We start from the raw sequence: 20001 nt of genomic DNA on the forward strand, positions 1-20001 counted from the left end.
AAGGCATACCAGTAGCCTATGCATCCAGAACTTTAACCCAAACAGAGATGCATTATGCAAAAATAGAGAAAGAACTTTTGGCAGTAGTGTTTGCATGTTCAAAGTTCATTGATTATATTTATGGCAGACCTATCCACATAGAGACTGATCACCAACTACTAGTGACAATTTTGAAAAAGCCAATGCATACCACCCCAACACGAATGCAACATATGATGTTAAAATTTTAAAGTACAATCTCAATATTGTTTACCAAAAGGGCAAATACTTGTACCTTGCTGATTCTTTGTCACGTGCACTCTGACAAAATACAGAACAGTATGAAAATTAAACAGCAGACTTTGAAGTCATGGAAGTCAGAAATATTTCATCATTACGGCTTAATGAACTAAGAAATCATGTAGCTTTAGACTCAATTCATCAGAAGATGAAAAATGTATATGTCAAGGATGGCCAATGTGACAAACCACTTTACCACTTGCCATTCAGCAGTATTTTCCTTACAGAGATGAGCTCATGATGATGGAAGATGGAATCATTATGAAAGGTCCAAAAGTAGTAATCCCTAAAGCAGTACAACAGGAATATATCAGAAATTTGCACCATGGTTAAACAGGTTGTGATTTAACCAAAATAAGGGTAAGAGGCATTGTATTTTGGCCTTCTATGTCCAAAGATATAGAGAAGGACACTCTAGCATGTTCAATCTGCAGCAGCACCAAACCGCATCAACAAAAAGAACCACTTCAGCTGCACCAGATTCCTGAATTACCATGGTCGATGGTTGCTACAGATATTTTCAAATGGAATGGTCAGCATTACTTAGTATTAGTAGACTCTTACTTCTATTGGTTTGAAATTGACCTACTTCCTAACTTGACGTCCAGCACAGTCATTACAAAATTGAAGAGACTTTTTTCTGTCCATGGTAGTCTGCACAAAGTCATGCCTGACAATGGTGCACAGTTTAGAAGTCAGCAGTTTAAGAAATTTGCAGTCAAGAAAATCAAAAAAACCTACAAGGAATTAACTGTGTTGTCAAACTAAGCAGACAAGGATGTAGAGCATATAGGTAACTGCAGAAACACAGCAGAACCGATAAACTTTGTAAAAACCAAAATGATTTTAATAAAACAAATAAACAGGTAAGTGCTTTCTCACCATAGAAGTGCTTCTTCAGACCACATATAATACAAAGCACACACAGATTAAATAAGTAATTAAAACACATTATAACAAATAGCACATCACAACTCATAAAGAACATCCAATCAAAGCTGAAATCAAACACCTAAATACTTCATCGAATCAAATCCCTAGACTTCAAGACAGGTTTTAAAGACACCCTGCCATTCAAACCTGGTGACTTGTCTGCTTGAAGCTTAATGATCCAATTAAGTTCTCCCTTTTCTGTATGATTTCTACAATCACCTAAACATACATCGTGTTTAACTATTTTAATCACCATAAAACTAAAAACACGAGAGCTTTCATTACTAATAACATGTTTAGAAAGAGCATTCCTGTCATCACCAATCCGTATATTATACTGGTGTTCCCAAATCTGTTCAAAAAAATAAACGATTAGTCTTGCCAACATAGAAACTTGTACATAAATTACAGGTAGCAAGATAAATTACATCTGAAGTACGACAATCGGCTGTAAACTTTGAACTTAAAAACAGTTCCTGTATTAGGATAAACAAACATATTAGATGGGTTGATATATTTGCAAAAATTAAACCTACCACACTGTTGTGTACCTGAAGACCCTGTTGTACTTCTTTGAGGTGTGTAATGAGTCCTATAACATAACTGTTGTTTCAGTGACCTCTTGTTCTTAAATCTAAAACATGGCCTATTCCCTACCATGTCCTTAATGTGGTCATCTGTATAATAGACCAGTTAGATTCAATAACTTTACATACAACTCCTATATCACTAGCATAAAACAGTGTAAGAGGAATACTCTTACTTCATTTTACCTCCAGTTCATTCAGAGATTGAGCATGCACAGGGTCTGTATTTTCTATAGCACCTGAATAATACAGTTTTGTTTTATTGGATTTAAGCTCTAGAACATCATTAATCACGTTTTTCACCTCAATGGGTCTGTAGTCTCTGTCCCTGAACTCAACCTCTAACCTAGACAAATCCCGTTGAAATCTGATTTCAGAATTATTCAGTCTGGAGAGTTGCAAAGCCTGTCCTTTAAGGACATTCCTGTAGATATGAGGAGGGTACATACTATGTCATTACAACAATGTATTTCTCTTACAGGGTTTCCTAAAAAGCTCTGTGATAAATGATCCATTTATCTCCTTAGAGATGTGTACATCCAAAAAAATCAATCAATTTACATGAACGGCTACATGTGAACCTTAGAAAAGTATTAGTAGTATGTACATATGCAACAAACTGCTCTAACTGCTCCATAGTACCATTCCAAAGAACATTCTCAGCGATGGTTTGTCGCCCCCAAATACGGGAAAGTATATTAACCACATAAGCAAGTATATGGCATAGCAATGGGTGCTTGGCTTGTCTGATAACACCTTGCTCAAACATCCAAAGGGTCAGCCTGGGAGCTGCATTTACTTCAACATATTAAAATGCTCTTCTCTGCCACTGGGTTCTTGGACACTCTATAATCTCTAAAAGTGTAAGCCTTCTGCTAGTTTTCTAATTTAATTTGCTGTGCTGTGCAAAGAAAACTAGTAAACCTTAATATATCGCAATGAATTTGGTAGTTACAGAATTATATCACTCTTGAGTCTCTCCTTACTCATTTTTTATTTTGAACCCTTTAGCAACACAGTACTCACAGAATTTTTAATCCAATCCTGGGAATAGACCATTAAAAAGATGCTTACTGACTGTTAAGACTGGGTATTATCTAAGGCAGAAGGATACTAAGAGCAGTACTGACAGTTTGCATGCATCAGGAATGGCTCTCTGGTTTTCTTCCATACTGACAGTAGAAACAAGGAAGGAATGCTTAATATGGATTCATGTTGTCATCTGAACTTAGTATTGCAAGCGGCCAACAGCCTTGAACCAGTCTCACCCTGTGCAGGTCAGCCCTTTCTGACTTATTCTAACTACTAAAAGTGACTCATCTATGAATCAAAAGTATGACTGACTAGCGGAAAACTAGTACTGTTGGAGGCTACTTTATGCATTTATATGCAAAACTATGTCAGTTGGAGAGCAATCATGCAATGCTAGTCATACATCTAGTATGCAGAATAAATCCAAAAAGAACCAACAAGAAATAGAGAAAAAAACAATATAAACAGCAGCAAAATCAGAACCTATATGAAGTTATATCATGTATATTTTACCTCTGTATTTATAGTAAATACAGATATGTCTATTTGTTCATACAAAAAATACAGTCAGTGTGTGTGTGTGTGTGTGTGTGTGTGTGTGTGTGTGTGTGTGTGTGTGTGTGTGTGTGTTGTCCTTACCAGTACACCCTTTACCCAACCAAACTTCACAAATCCTTTTGTTGCATCTCCTTCCTTGCCTTCTTCACCTTCTCCTGGTATTCCATCTCCATTTACAATTCCATCCAAAGAACTTGGAGTGATAGTTACGTTCTGAAAACATATAACATATCTGTTAACAGCTAACACTATATAACTGTACATTAATATAAGCTTTACACATTAAAGACATTAAACAAAAATAAAATCAATGGTGTCTGTAAGCCATCTTTTGGAAATTCTCAAGACATATGCAGACTGATTTGGAAAGTGATCTAAGCATGGAATATACATTTGCCAACTAAGGTTAAAACAAAGATATCAAGAAACAAATAACAGTAACACATAGCCGATCTGTCATAGAATAACAAAAATGTATTCACTGCACAGTTAGCAAATAATTCAGATTTAATTTTTCCATTCATTAATTGCATTTCTGTTCATGTTTATTGACTATATATATCTTTATTTGTGGGCGTCAATAACAAAAAGTAATATGGGTAACCGGTTAAATTTTAAAAGATGAATGAATTTAAACATCTACTAAATCTGGTTAAATTCAGATATGCTGCATAACCCACAATATTAACACAACTGATTATAACATCTTACAGAATGTTCTTAATATGAAGCCATAAGTAACATTTAAACTTAATACTATAATCAAGTTCTGCTAGTTGGTGATCACATACTTCTTTTGTATCTGTTGCTGTCCATAATATGTCCATAATATGGAGGAAGTACTGTGATGTCCATCATGTGGATGGTTATTACAGAGCAACAGCAAATGGTTAGGATGTGGGTTATTATATAATATGCTTACAACTGCTGGGGTTTGGTCTTGAGAGGTCTTGTGACCAAGCACAGTGGCATATATATGTTTTTTTTTAAATATCATGCTTTCTCACTTTCAGCATATATAGTCGGCATGCATCTGATGTTTGCTGGGGCATAATAGTGGGGAAATGCTTAAAGTTCCTGTCAAGAAACTGCATTTCAGGCACAAGAACATATTTTCTTATCAGTATGAAAGGTCCGTACAGAGTTTTGGGTAAGCAACTGACTGCCAAATGGTATGTTTCAAGATAAATATAAGTGAATAGTAACCTTACTTACAGTATTGATTCTGATTTGTTATGCCCCTTGTTGGCATCTCTAACTGGAGCTATAATAATGTAAGTTACTACAGGACAGCTTCTAGCTAGAATGCTTTCAGTGAATCAAAAGTCTGGATGTGGCTTCATTAGCATAAGCCATGGTATAATGTAACAATAAAGTAGGGGTCTGAATGGAGAAATGATAAATCAGCAAGCAAAGGAGAGTAGTATTGTTGGAATTGAATTCATCCTCAAGTATTGGTAAGTACCTTTACAAGGTGAATCCTGTTTTTCACAAAATCTCACCAAGACGATACTGATATATAGACTGTATTTTATATAGCATATATCATGGACAGAAGTAGGTTACAAAATAAAAAAAAATAGCTGAGTGCACAAGACCCAGGATAAAAAAAATGCCCAGTCCTGGCAGGCGCACTGGTGCCAGGACTGGAAAAAATGACAGTGTAGAATCCTCAAGACATGTAAACATTCCTACAATGGGGCTAGGCGCCAGGCTCAGGGGGAAGATACCCCCCCCCCCCCATTGTAGAAGGAAGTAGTAGTCTACAAAAGTCACAAAAACTGATAGGCCGAAAAAGAGCCATTAAAATGATAGAGAGGACTGTTGAGGATAAGAACAAAATGATGTATAGTTACTATTATGCAAAAAGCTCAGAATTTCCAGATAGAAGGTATACGAAAAGATTAAGAGAGAAATTAGAGGAAAGAAAATACTTGCACAAGAAAAACTGTCAAAATCTTTAAATGCAAATTTGTGTTCATTAATACAACAGATTTATGAAAAGCATTATATAGACAAAGAAATCTTGGGCCATTTGGTAAAAAGAAGTGATTGAGGAAGTGCGAAAATATAAAGAACAAACTCTAGAGATTTCTGAAAGGTGTAAAAAATATGGTCATGGGAAAGAAAGATCGGAAACAATGCCATATTTACACAAAGGAGAAAGCCAAATTAATCAATAAAAAGATATTCACAGAGAAGGACAGGCAAAGGCATCCAGATATAAAACATTTTACAATACAAAAAAATAAAATCGCAAAGGGGAATGTAGAAGATTACTGAAGTAGAAATTAAAAAAATAGAAGCTGAAGTTATGGAATAACTGTGAAGTGAATAAGAAAACAAACAGGAAAAGTAAAAAAGAGTGTCCTGTTCGATTCTCAGTTAAAGCGTCTTCTGTGTGGAGACATGCGTGAATGGGCATACCTTTGTTGAAGATTGTGCATCAGGGCTGGCAACACGGTACGTAAAAATCTACTGCCAATCATTAGCGGACCGGAGTTCCACTGTGGTGACCCCTAACTGGGAAAAGCCGAAAGAAATAACAAGTAATGGAGAAGTTAAAGAAATAGAAACTGAAGTTATACTTACACTTGCTTACACTTATCAAGGGTATCAGAACTTGTCAGAGATTTGGGATGCATGGCTAGGCTTAAAAAGACCCTTGTGGTCGTTAGCCTAGTAAACACCTATGAACCTATTACCTGCGAACTGAAGGATTTAGTGTAGAAAATCTAACTTTGATAACACCACAGCAGAAAAGAGCAAAGGATCTCCAAATTAAGGAGAAATTAGTGGAACAGGAAACATCTGATCAGTTGCCATATGAAGATACTCTGGAGCCTTCCATAGCAAACCAATACAAAAATTCACTTGGATGCAGTCAGTGTTGTGGAATGATAGACCACTGAGTTCCATATGAAAGAGCAGCAGATGATACAGGATGAAACTGAAGAGAATATGGCACAGGAAGATGTTCTGGAACTTTCTGTAGAATGCATGCAGGAAATGGAGAACAAAGAATGTGCCCTCAATTTAGAAGAAAATGATCTAAGAGGACAGGTGCTTGATTTAATAGAGATGGACAGACATATTAAGTTCAAAGAAAGAAATAGACTACAGAAAGTCAATAAAACCGAAAAAGTTAGAAGTTTTAAATCATCCACAAAAAGAAGATGAGAAGTCTTTACACTTTTTTTTTTCTGGGAGCCAAATTGAAGCCATGACCTAATGGGTTAAGTAGACAACAATGGGTTAAGGGCAAGAAAATGATGAAGCTTGTATTACACTGGCTCACCCATTACCAACAGTTCAAAAAATAGATGCGAGAAAACCAGATATTGTAGTCCATGAAAAGAAGACAAAAGTAGTATTGATCACTGAAATTGCTACATCTAGTGACACAGTGTCTTACATACAGAGAGACACAAAGTCATAAAACACAAAGATTTGCAGGCAAAAACAAGGGCAATGTGGAAGAAGGATAACCAGACAGTTCCAATAGTAATAGGAGCAACAAGTCTAATAAAAAAGAATTTACAATGGTACTTAGATATGTTACTGATACATGTAACTCCATATGAACTGCAGAAGGAGCCAGTATTGGGCATATTGCGAGTGCTGCAAAGAGTACTTCTGGCTAACATCAAATATTGAAACAATACTAATTTTATGAATTTTAATCATACTTTGACTTAGGAATAGGGTCCATTCCTATCATGGTGTTATAAACCCAAAAGGCTTGGAGAAATTAAAAAGGGAGCAACAATAATATTTACAGGGATGGAAGTTATACCTGGATTTACTTATAACAAATGAGGCTTGAGTAAACATACAGACTGTGAGAAAGAGAGACAGAGAGTAAACTCCTGCAAAATACTCATCCCCTGACAAGTTTTGTAGCTCTTTAAATCAAATCAATATATTCAGATTTCTGATTCTGTTTTCAGTTTTGTAATGCCTGACTACTGAGCATGTGCATTCTGGAATCTTCTGGATGAGGTGTGTGTGTGTGTGTGTGTGTGTGTGTGTGTGTGTGTGTGTGTGTGTCTGTGTTTGTGCCGATGTATAAATGGGATTTTGCAACATTATATCCCTCTAGGATCATAGGATCATAGGACGTTACTAGGCTATTGGTCCTGAGGCCCTTTTAAGCCTAGCCAAGAGTTTAGCCCATGCATAGACAAGTCAGCACCTGATGCCCCTGTCCAGCAGTGACACAGGTGGAATCCCAGGGATGTATTTTCTATTTCCCATCCAGTTATCCAGGTTGCACTTAAAAAGGGGTAAAGAAGTACTCTGCTTGATGTGGAGAGGGAGTCTATTCCATAGATGGGGGAGTCTCTGGGACACAAATCTATCCCGCCAACAAGTTCTATTAATGTCACAGACCAGGTTAAGGCCTTGTGTGTTGGTTGTATGAGTGAACTTTGACTTATGGATATGCAGCAACTCCATCAAGGCAGAGTCTGAGATGGACTTGTACAACAGACACATGTCACCTCTGAGTAGTCTGTATGAGTCTGAGTAGAGGGACAGTGATTTTAGCCTTTGTGTATAGAATATGTGTTTGAGACCCTGGTCAAGAATCTCTGTGATCTCTCCAGCTGCTGCATGTGCTTGGCAAGGTACATGCTGAAGGGGGCATTGTACTTGATAATGGGTCTGATAAGGGAGAAGTACAGGAATGTTATGGTCTCCTTGTTCCTGGATGAAATACCCTTATTTATGAGATGGGCCATGTAGAAAACCTTCAGTACAATGGAGGCAATGTGGTGGTCAAATGTCTATTTGCTATTAACCTGGGTGCACAAGTCCCTCACGACTGATTGCATGCTTAGTACATTGTTATTAATGTAATAATTAGTGGGGATGCCATTTTCCCCAAAGGGGATAAGGATGCTTTTCTTGGCATTCAGTTTGAAGATATGATTCTGGCACCAGTCATTAGTTTGGGTAAGGCCCTCTTGGAGGATGTTCATATCATTAGGGGAATTTAAGACAGTGCCCAGCTTGCAGTCATCTGCAGACTTGGTCAGCCACAGACCACTGGTTTTGGCTGGCACTTCAGAAAAGTATATCCCAAACAGTAGAGGCCCCAAGACCAATCATATCATTGGGGTACACCACTCATTAAGGGTCTACTACTAGAGGTGGCTTCTTCTATTTTGACTGAGTGGGTTCTATTAGTGACTCACTTAGCTACCCATCTGGTAAGATATGGGTTAATGCCAATCTGGGAGAGTTTATCAATTATACCCAAGTGGGGAATAGTGTCAAAGGCTTTGGCTAGGTCAAGGTAGGCGGTATGCGTAGTCTTCCCCTTGTTCATGGCTTTGGTGACTGTTTCGAAGAAGTCGACCAAGTTTAACAGGTATGATCTCCCTATGATGAAATCAAACTGTATGGTGTCAAGCATTTGGAGGATGCCAATGTCCTTGTTTATGAGGTCCATGATAATGCATTCCATGGCCTTGCAGATCAGGCTAGTTAGGCTGAAGGGCCTAAAATTGCCTGGATCAGTGGACACTCCAACTTTGTGTAGAGGGATGATAGTGGCTGTCCTCCATTCAGCTGGGATGAAGCCAGTGCTCAGGCTTTGGTTAAATAGGGTGCCTAATTAAGCTGAGAGCTCAAGCCTGAGTTCATGTAGGATACAGCCAGGGATGTTACTGGGTCCCATGGAGACTGTATTTTTTGCCTTTGAGAGGGCATTAAAGACCTGCTCCCTGGTGATGTGGGGAGGGGGTAGATGCTGGTGATGTCCTGGTTTCCTGATAGGAGGACAGGAGGGTCAAGTTTTCACTGAACCTGTCTGCCACCATGTTGGTTATATCTATGGCATTTGTGTATGTGGTGTTATTGACCACCAGTTCAAAGCAGATTTGGGTGTTACCTTTGAGACTGCAGACATATGTGAAGAAGCCCTTGTGATTGTCCTTAGTGGATGTAGCCAATTTGGACTCGAAGTTAGCCTTAGAGGATTTCACCAGTGACCTTAATTACTTATACAGACAAAGGAGAGATTGCTTCCAACTTGGCAACTTCTGTTTCTTGGTCCTGGACAGTAACCTTTTTCCTTTTATTATAGAGTTTGTTTATTGGTGCCGTCCACTAGACAGGTTTACTCTTCCTTAAGGAAGATGATTTGGTCATGTCAGGTATTGCTGAGTCCATACAGCTATGCAGGTGCTCATATCGTTTTTTGGTGTAGGCTTGGACATTAGTGCTAGCTTCAACAGAAGGGATGGTAGCTGTGAAGCTGCTTACACCTGCTCTGAGGAGACAGTAGTCAGCTTTGGAAAAGTTTTTTTGTTTGACCCTAACAAGGGGTGGGGGGTCAGGGGAGATGGTGACTTCAAAAGTGATCATTTTATGGTCGGATCTTACCAAGGAGGATGACACTGTAGGGGTGCTACAGTGGCTACTCATGTTGGTTAGGACCAGGTCCAGGATATTTTCACCTCTCATGGGGGTGTCGGCTAGCTGATCCAATGCATTGGCATTGACGAAGTCGAGAAATCTCTGGGGTTTAGGCTAGTATAGGTCTTCCACTCTATGGCTGGGTAGTTAACGTCACCCAGGATTAGAGTAGAGGGTTGAATCTTGATGGATTCAAGTAAGTCCAGATAGGTGGAGTGGGCATCCTGAGTCATGGTTGGGGGTCTGTAGCCAACTATGATTTGAACAGGTGTTTTGTCAATAGTTAACTGCACTTGGAGTATCTCCTGTGCATCATACTGTTTGATTAGCCTAGAGGTGTGTAGGTCTTTGAAAAATATTGAAACCCTACCTCCTTTGGCTTTGTAGCCCTCCATTTGGAGTCTGAGAGTATGGTATGATGAGTAACCTGGTAAGGCTGGAGTGCTCTCCATAGCTTTAAACCAAGTTTCAATGACTGGACAAATGTCAGCATCCTCCAGGGCAAGGAATGCTTGCAATGAGTGCAGTTTCATGCTAAGGCTCCTAGCGTTTAACAGCATGACCTTTAAATTTTGTTTAGAAGAATTTTTCATGTCGGAAATGTTGTGGTCATGACTTTGCCTAAAAAAGGAACTATGGGGGATGCAATAGCCTTTACCAGAAGCCTGAAGCCCAGGGGAGACAGATGAAGGCCATCTCTGGCAAAGCATTGAGGTCTGTCAAACATGTCCTACCAAGTTGTCGGGTACTGGATCCCCTTGGAATGACACCAGAAAGTAAGACAATTGTTAAAGTCAATCATTTTCTGTTTGTATTGAGGCATCATTCTGGGTGATGGCAGGATGCTGCTTAAGGCTAGGGACATACCTGCCTGGGACATATATTCAGTGAGCTCAATCATGTCTCTCTTCATATAGTGCAGAGAGGTATGTCTCAAGTCATTCACACCAACATGGACTATGATAGAGTCATAACAGTACCTGTTGTTGAGAGAGTTGAGTGTCTGCATAATATGGCAGATTATAGCACCTGACAAGTAACTTACAGTGACTTTCTCCTGTCTAGCCTGGTGAGGGGCACATCTGTGTGTCTCACAATAGAGTCTCCTATGACTAGTATGTTGGGTTTGTGGCTGGGCCTTAGAAGCTGTGAGACACAAATGTATGTACTATGTGTGATGCTTGGTGTTGTGGGTTGTGATGGGCGTGTGTGTTTTTGCTTCAGAGGTCTCTTTTGTTTAGGTATGTTTTTGTTGAGAACCCCCGCATATGTAGAAATGTGTTGTACAGATGTGGGTGGTGTTAGAGGTGTGGTATTCATAGTATTTGTGCAGACAACATTCTCAGTGCCAGATGTACTGGCTTGTGACTGAGACAGCAAAGATTCTAGGTTCTTAATGTAAATGCATCTCTCACATATTGTGTTCCTAGGTGGTAGTAGTAGAGGGTTGTCTGTGTACATAAGGCAGTTGCTACACTGTCTCAGGATGCCTATATCAACCAGACTAGCAGGATAAACCATAGGAAATTGTCCGCCCATAGTTTTCAGAATCTGTGGAAGAGAGATCAGGGATAGTAGAATGGGTACTATCTGAGGAGAGTACCTATAGGTGTGAGTAGGGCTGGATAAAATCAATACAGTAGCTGCAGGCGAGGGCCTCACTTACACAGGAGTGCTGGAAAGGGAATAAATGCAGCTGAGATACCTCGCAAACGGTTAAAACAGTGCAGAGGCAGTCTGTAAAGGGCAAACAAGCACAAACCCATGCAAATGCTGGGTTTAAATGCCACAAAAACAAAAGTAAAATAGAAACACTGGACTTGACCAATCAACCTTTGTCCATGAGCTCTTAGCTCAACACCCTATGCCAGACCAGTTCCAACCAGTTCACTTACTACCATTAAGTGCAAGTTAAGAAGTTGCTTCACCAGACTGAAGTGTGTAATTCTGTATAATAAGTAATAATCAATGATGGTTAACAGATTGTGCGGCATTCATCCATATGTGCTAAAGTGAGACCATGAGTATGAGTACAGAAGTACAAGTGAGAAAATACAATATATCAAATACAAATAAAAATACAAATAATCTTTGTTCCAGCTTATCTACCATTTTATTTATATTAGTTATTTGTTTTGTTTATTTGAAAGAGGAAGGCATTAACAAAAGCTCTTTTTGCTTTGTTTAAGTTTGCATTTTTTAAATATTCAGGTTAGACTGAAAATCGATTTGTGCAATTACTTTTTACTTTGAAAAGTTTATTGTTTGCATTTTGCATGTTAAAGTTGTTTTAAATATATTTCCCTTTCTTTTTACAAAACAGATGTAGATAGTTGTATGATTGTTTCCAGTATCAAAGCTTCTGTTTTTAATTTTTGTTAATGTTACGTTCTCTTTCTGCAGTGGGAGTAAACAATTATATCAAGATCATTCCAGCCAGCTGGAACAGTCTCCCTGTCAATTTCATTAAAATAAAGGAATAAAAACCTTTCAGGAAGAAACTGTTTAAGCACTTAAAGGGCACACACAAATAAAATTGCTTTATACATACAGTTCTAAAGCTCTATTAAACCCTGTGCAATAGTCTTGTTATTTGAATGCTAGTACCAAACCAAAGATATCATCTATAAAGGGGCAGTGAGGAGGGGGAATAATACTATCCTATAAGTGTGTGTGTGTGTGTGTGTGTGTGTGTGTGTGTGTGTGTATGCATGCGAGCATGCATGTGTATGTGTGTGTGTGTGTGTGTGTGTGTATGCATGCGAGCATGCATGTGTGTGTGTGTGTGTGTGTGTGTGTGTGTGTGTGTGTGTGTGTGTGTGTGTGTGTGTGTGTGTGTGCGTGCATGCGTGTATGGATATACATGGGTCTATTAAATTAGACTGACAGACCTAAATGTCAACATCACTAATGTCAACAGCAAAATGTTGACAATGCAAACATTAACATGTCAATATAGAGGCACCTTGCAAAAACCTTAGTACAAGCAAAACTAAAATAGAAAAATTAAAAAAACTAACAACTTAAAATGAAAAGAAAATTATGTAAAGTACTTAAAGAAAATTTTTAGATTCAGTTTCTTTTTTGGGTGCCTAACTCAATTAAGAGCCTTGTCAGCAGGGTATGAATTTTGCTTGCTACCTGTGTAAACTGTCTTCTATAGTAATTTTCATATTCTTAGACACTTGCAAGGTTGTAGACAGGAGTTTTTTTTTTATTTTGTACTCAAACCTAACATTGCTTCCCCACCACAAACCCCGTTATTTAAAAAATAATGGTTGAGGTTTGTTATAATGTTTAAGGTATTATCTCAAAAACACAGGGCACAGAGTTTGATTTTTACTTTTGAAGGGGGAATTGGCTAGGCTTAAAATGGCCCACAAGGTCATCTAGCCTAAAACTTACCTATGAAACTATGAAGCCATTCTAAACACAAAATGGTTTGCCTATACACACAGGAAAGGGACTTATTATTTTCAGCTGCTGACACTTATAACCTTTAAATGACCCTCTTTATAGGTGTACTCCTACCACATAAACATGAACATTCTAAGTGGCCTGTGCTCTTTGAGTAGTAATATTTCCAAGAGATGCTTAGAAGAAATTTACTCATTTAAGTACACTGAGTATGTCTAGCTACACACTTGGACAATTGTCTAGCTACTGTTATTTTCAAGAGGTCCAACAAATAAACACTGTACTAGTAAGTAATATACAATGAACTAGTCTATGTATTGTAATCAAGTATTCTACTCTATGCCTCAGCTGAAACACTGTATTTAAAGCTATGCATTGTAAGTAAGCATTCTACATATTCTACAGCATACCACAACTGAAACATTGTATTCTATTGCATTGCACAACTGTGCTTGGGTCATGGCTGAAAAGGGTCCTCAGATAAACAAAGAAACAGACATCCCATCTTCAGACAAAGTAAGATTCATCCATAAAAAGTCAACAAATATGTCTGAAGGCAATGTGGGTAGTTTGGTATACACTCAAATATTTTTGACAGACACTTTCCCCAGAGATTGTTCATATAGGAACAGATAACACAATGGTCATGTGGTACCATAATAAACAAGGAATGCTTTCATATCAGGGCATACTTTATTATCAGCTCTGCAATGTATCAATGAGCATGTGGAACAAGGAAATTGAGAATCATTTTGTTCTGAGGTTATGCATCTGACAGGTCAATGTAATTGGAAGAAAGCCTATTTGATTAGATAATTTTCCATTGCTTATTAATGCAGAATATATTCTATTGTGTTTAGAAGTACACCACATACATGATAACTTATATACATCTGTTTTTTTCAATCAGGATAATAATCACCTACAAACATTTTGCATAAAAATTCCTTTATGATCAAGCAAGTGACTTTTCATATAGGATCACAGTCTCTTCTATACTTTCCACAAATCTCCTAATTCAGTTTAATTTCAGCTCTCTCAGTGTGGAAACAGAAACTCAGAAAAGACAGAAAGTAAATTTGCCTTTTGGGTATATTTCAGTTACTGGCTAGTAAGTGCACTGCCTGGATGCCAGCAAAGAAGACACTTAGAGAACCCTAAAAAAAATAAATCAGAAAAGGTAAAGAGAAAATATTGGTTTGGAAGAATCCTGCAAAAAGCAGTTGAAGCTCCAGCTTTAGTGCAAGCCATGACTTCCAGTAATCTAGAAGAAAAATAAGTCAAATGTGCTCAAGAGCTGATTGAAATAAACAAAACACTGAAGGAGTATATCAACTCAAATAACAAAAGGTTGGAAATATGTAAGAAGGTTTAAACAGCTATTCAGATGAGGTGATAAAACTGCAACAATCAGAGGTCAAAATGAAGAAAGGCTGGCTGAGTATGAGAGTGGTCAAGAAGAGATGTTTCAAAAATGCTAGAATTAGAGGACAGAGCATGTAGGGAAGACCTGAGATTTTCTGCTGTACCAGAGAAACTGGAAGGAACAGACTGTATTAACTTTATGAAAGGACAAATAAGTAACTGGACTGGTATTACACAGCAAGAGCTGTTAATTGAAAGGGCACATCATTTGTATGCTCCAAACCTAGCAATGAGAAAGCAGCCAAGACATCTAACATTAAAGATACAATCCTACCAACATAAAGAGTTGATTCTGACAAAACTGTGGCAGAAGGACAATGTACCTAACATTGGAGACAGTAGAGTGTTTGTGGAACATAATTACTCACTGTACACCAGGCAGGAGAGGAGTAAATTAATTCCAGCAATCAGGGAATGTAGAGAATCAGGTGATAGATTCAACCTGCTGTATCCAGCTATCTCCAGAATCTTTTTTAAGTGGAGGGTCAGAGTCATTTATTGATGCAGAACATGCTAAAGAAGAAATACAAAAATGTGTCCACCAAAAAGTGAGCTATCACACAGAAGGGGATTCTGCTTCTTATTCTTCTGGCAATAAAGCTCATAGAGAGACTATGCTGGTGAAACATTTTCCAGTCTTCCAAAGGAAAATGCTTGAGTTCAAGAAAAAAAGCACATGAGTTGACTACAAGAAACAGGAATATTTTGGAAATGAACCAGAGAATCTAGTTTGTAGATGGAGATCAACAGAAAAAAACAGTAACTCATAAATTAATGAATGAATGTGGGATTACAAAGCATCGATCACATTTTTGAAATACAGCAGAACAAGAATACCTGGAAATATTGAACTGTTTCAACTCTGTTAAACTTGACGGGAATTCCAAAGCATATGCTCTACATCATGTTATTTATGTTTGGAAGAACATTAAAGAGAGGGGAAGATAAATGAAACAGGTAACTGTAAGTAAAACAGTTTTTATTCTTAACAATATTTTTTATAAAACATGACATATACAGCATGTTATAAAGTAAATTTTTTTCAGTTATTTTTGAGGGTAATAGACATACTAAAGTAAACAGGTGCACTTTTTTTCTCTTCTTCTTTTTTCTCTTCTTGAGTTTTAAGGAATGTAGGCACTGCAATGTACAAAGAGAAGAAAGCCTGAACAAAAGAGAATGGTAAAAATAAAACGGATGTGCTTTTTCTTACATTTGCATAGGAGAATGATTGGCTTAAGGCATTTGGCTTAATCTAATAAGTTTTAAGGTGAAGCAAGTAAATAAAAGAACATTGAATGTAATGATATTTTTCCTTTAGTAAATAAATGTTCATAGTACAACATGAGAAGCTTGTATATTTGGTTTTCATGTTTCTATGGAGACATGCTGATAATGGCAATAGAAATAGAAAACTTTTTTCTTTTAATAGCTATAAGATAATATTTTCTGAAAGCAATCAAGTTGTTTTTTTTTACATCTGGGAGAGGAATAAAGATAAGACAAAAAGACAGAACTTGGTATAAGTAGAAGCACAAGCAGTACCATGCATCTTAGCATGGGCAACCTTCATTATAGGTCAATTCAAGCCTGTGAGTGTAGCTGTCAGTCTCGGACAACTGTTCCTATTAAGAGGGTTAAACTTCATTATTTGAAGATGAACATAGTTTTCTGTGATTGTATTAAGCTAATAGGTTGTGGGAGTATTCTGGGATATTTTTGGAGGGTTTTCATTAAAAAAGTCTCGTGAGATGTGATCTAGGTTCAAATGGATATGACAAGAAACAACTGTATAAAACAGCAACCTGCCAAGCATTAGTGTATGCATGTAACACAAAACAATTAAACTAGACATTTAAAAAAGCTGTTATACATGACAGGTGGGAATAATAACTTCTTATCATATTGAGAACACTTTCCATATTATCTTTAAATGTGAATGATCTCACTGGTATACACAACAAAGAAAGTGTATGAACTATTAAAAATACAAGTGCAAATAGTTATGTTACAAGAGACACATTTGGAAAGAACTGAACATGTGATTTTGATAAAGAAAGGATTTCAGAATGGTTATTCAGTAGAACATCTGGGACAAATAAAAAGGGAGTACTTATATTAATTGTGAGAGGAGCTCCAATAGTGATAGAAGAGGAAAAGTGATGAAAATGGAGATTTGTACCACTAAGGGGCTACTGGTAAGGGAGGAGGATTATGCTGGCATATATTTGTATTCCACCTAAAACTGCTACAATGGACCTTAAGAAAATTATGGGAGAAATAATCAGCTCTCAACAAGGAATATTACTTATAGGTGGGGAATGGAATTTGATTTGAAAAAGTGAGGGTTTACCTGGGGGCCTAGAAAGAAAAATATAACATAATAGTATAGATTTTTGAAGATATTTATGAAAAAGATTTGGTTTGGAAGATGTGAATTCAGTATTTGGAGCTTAGAGACAATTTGCATATTATTCCCCAATGTACAAAATATGGGCTAGGCTAGACAAAAATTATATTTCATAGGAACATGTGCATTTAATTGAAAGTTTTGATATGCATCCAATAACTCTTTCAGATCACACACCAATAATAACTAGAATAAAAATACAGGCTAATGAAATAAAAATGAGACCCTGGGGTTTTCCTTCCTATCTGTTAAATAGAGAGGAATTTAAGGAATGGGTAGTGGAAATTATTCAGAAGTTATTAGGGAAGATAGAATTTTCTTCAGGAAATATAGCTAGAGAGTAGGATAAAGTGAAATGGAGTTTAAAATAAGGTAGAAATAAAAGGAAAAGAGATATGGTTAAGAAGTATCAATAATTATTTAGAGGGACTGATGAAGATTAACATATTGCAGAATAGGGGGAATCTCACAGAACAAGAAAAGGTGCAGCTCCAGAGTGCATAAGAGAAAATAAGGGACTAACGCAATAATATGCACGAGTTTAGAAAGATTACTGTTAATCAACTGTTTCTTGATAACTCCAGAACACAAAAGCTTTTAGCACAATGCCTCAGGCAACAGAAAGCAAAAAGGGTTGTTGTCAAGCTTAAGGAGCTTATAACAAGGAAATAACCAGAGATCCTATATTAGAAATATTTCAGAAATTTTATGAAAATCTGTATAAAACAGAGAAATGTGGAAATCAAGAAAAATCACAAATGGAAATGTTTATGGAATAATTCAATAAGCCAAGGTTAGAGGCAGGTGAGGCTCCATTACTAACATTTAGGATAGGTTGAGATGAGATAAAATGGTGATGTTTAACCAATCTACAAGAATTTCTTTAGGAATAGATGGTATTCCTGTGGGAGTTTGGAAGCTAAGAGTGAAAAAAGTGATAAAGATCTACATGATTTTAACAGTAATTTAAAAGGAGGAGAAGCACCAACATCCTAGAAGAAAGCTGTGGTGGCTGTAATACCTAAAATGATGAACACCTATCAGATTCAGCTTTATGTAGGCTCATTTTGATTCCAAACCATGATTATAAAGTGTTAGGTCTATAATGGCTAAAAGAATGGCAAAGGTGATACCAAAATTGATAGATTTGGATTAATGTGGTTTTGTGGAGGGGAGGCAAACATTTGACAACATTAATAGAACAATAATGATCCAGAGAGAAGCAGAATGTAAGAAAGTACCACTTTTCTTAGTGAGTCTCGATGCAGAAAAAGCACTTGAAAGAGAAAGCTGGGATTTTATGAGAAGGGAAATGGAAGCATTTGCATTCTCTGATAAAATAATAAAGTTGATTATGAGGATATATGAGAAACTGGAAGCAGCAATTAAAGTAGGGGGATCCTCTCTGATAATTTCTGTTTGAGCAGAGGAACCAGGCAGAGGTGTCTTCTTTTCCCTTTGTTATTTGTTTTATATTTAGAACCTTTGGCAAAGAAAACATGGGACTCATAAATTCAAAGATATAATTGGTATGATAATCAAGAAAAGTTGGCTTTACTTGCAAATGATATTATTTTGCGATAAAACCAGAAAAGGGAATTTCAGTTTGTGGAACATTCTGAGAGTTTAATGTCTTTTCAGGATACAAAATTAATAGCTGTATCTACCCACACAAAAAATTGGTTCAACAATACCCATATTTATTGAGACATGATAAAATTAAGTATTTTGATTACCATACCAATTATATCCTTCAATTTCTGATTAAAAGGGATTCTGTTATGTTAGGTAAGCATTTGTGAGAAGGCAAAAGATAATACAAAAACTGAGAAATTAGAAGTTCTGTTTTATCGATATGGACAACAAGATACAAGTAGTGAAAATGTTTTTGTTCCCTTTACTTTTCTACACAGATCAGGTATATTTTTATCAACCAGAGGAGATGTTGTGGATAGCAATTAATAACAAGTTGAAGGATTTTTTTCTGGGAAGAGAAAAAGGCAAGAGTCAAGTGGGATAAGTTTATCCTTCTAACAGAACAATGAGGTTTTGGATTACCTGATCTGAGGGGGTGTTTCAGAGCTACACAGGTAAGGCTCCTATGCATAACACAAGCTGAAAGCTATAATTCAAACTGGAAAGGGATGATGATGAAACAGTGGGGAAGCTCAAGAGATAAGGAAAGACTGGGATTTTGAATACGGATTCTTAAGGAGAATAACAATAACCATTATTATATTCATAAAGTTGCAGAAAGTATTCTAAGAACTAAGTCAAAACAGGAATGGAGAAAAAAGATTCTGCCAATAGGGATGACTGCAAATAGGGGTACAAAGAATGGGCAAGACCAGGCTGGAATTTACTGGCAAAAACTGGTAAAGGAACCAAGGTATTGGGAGCAAATAATTTGAGAGGGAAAGGTCATAAAATGGGAAGAGGCCAATAATTCATTTGGACTGCAGGCTAGAGATTGTCTTCCCTATCAAGGATTGATATCAGGGTATAGGCAAAGAGAAAGAATAGGGATATCCTAAGTGAAAGACCAGCACTAGCAAAGTTTTAGTAGAATTTAGAACAGAAGTTGTTAAAAAAAGGGATAATTAGTTATTGCATAATAACTATAGGAATCAATCAGAGAAGGTTAGAAAGGACTGGGAAAAGAGATTGAATAAGCAACTCACAAAAAAAAACAATGGGAGGATATACATATGGCTCCCAAATATACAACAAAGTCTGTGAGATTCAGGATCTTTGCGCGGAAATGTTTTCACAGGTATTTTTATACCCCAAGAATACTCAAAAGAATTTTTCCTCAGGTAGATTGTAAATGTTGGAGGTATAATGGGGGAAGAAATAGATAATTGGGAACATATTTTTGGGGATTGTAATGAGTTGGCTAACTTTAAAAATTCCCTGCAAACTACTCTTTCAGAAATA

At 37.0% G+C, this 20001-nt stretch overlaps 1 protein-coding gene across 1 annotated transcript in view; it reads right to left on the bottom strand.

The window, feature by feature from the left end:
- SLC12A1 (solute carrier family 12 member 1) overlaps positions 1-20001 on the bottom strand; it is a 423573-nt gene that overhangs the window by 299079 nt on the left and 104493 nt on the right. Inside the window, exon 2 of the mRNA XM_044077625.1 lies at positions 3471-3602. Within this exon, the coding sequence (XP_043933560.1) occupies positions 3471-3602 (132 nt within the window). The remainder of the gene's footprint in view (positions 1-3470; positions 3603-20001) is intronic.

This window comes from Protopterus annectens, chromosome 7.part0 (genome assembly GCF_019279795.1).
Source record: "Protopterus annectens isolate FY-2018-M chromosome 7.part0, PAN1.0, whole genome shotgun sequence".
Taxonomy (NCBI): Eukaryota; Metazoa; Chordata; order Ceratodontiformes; family Protopteridae; genus Protopterus; species Protopterus annectens.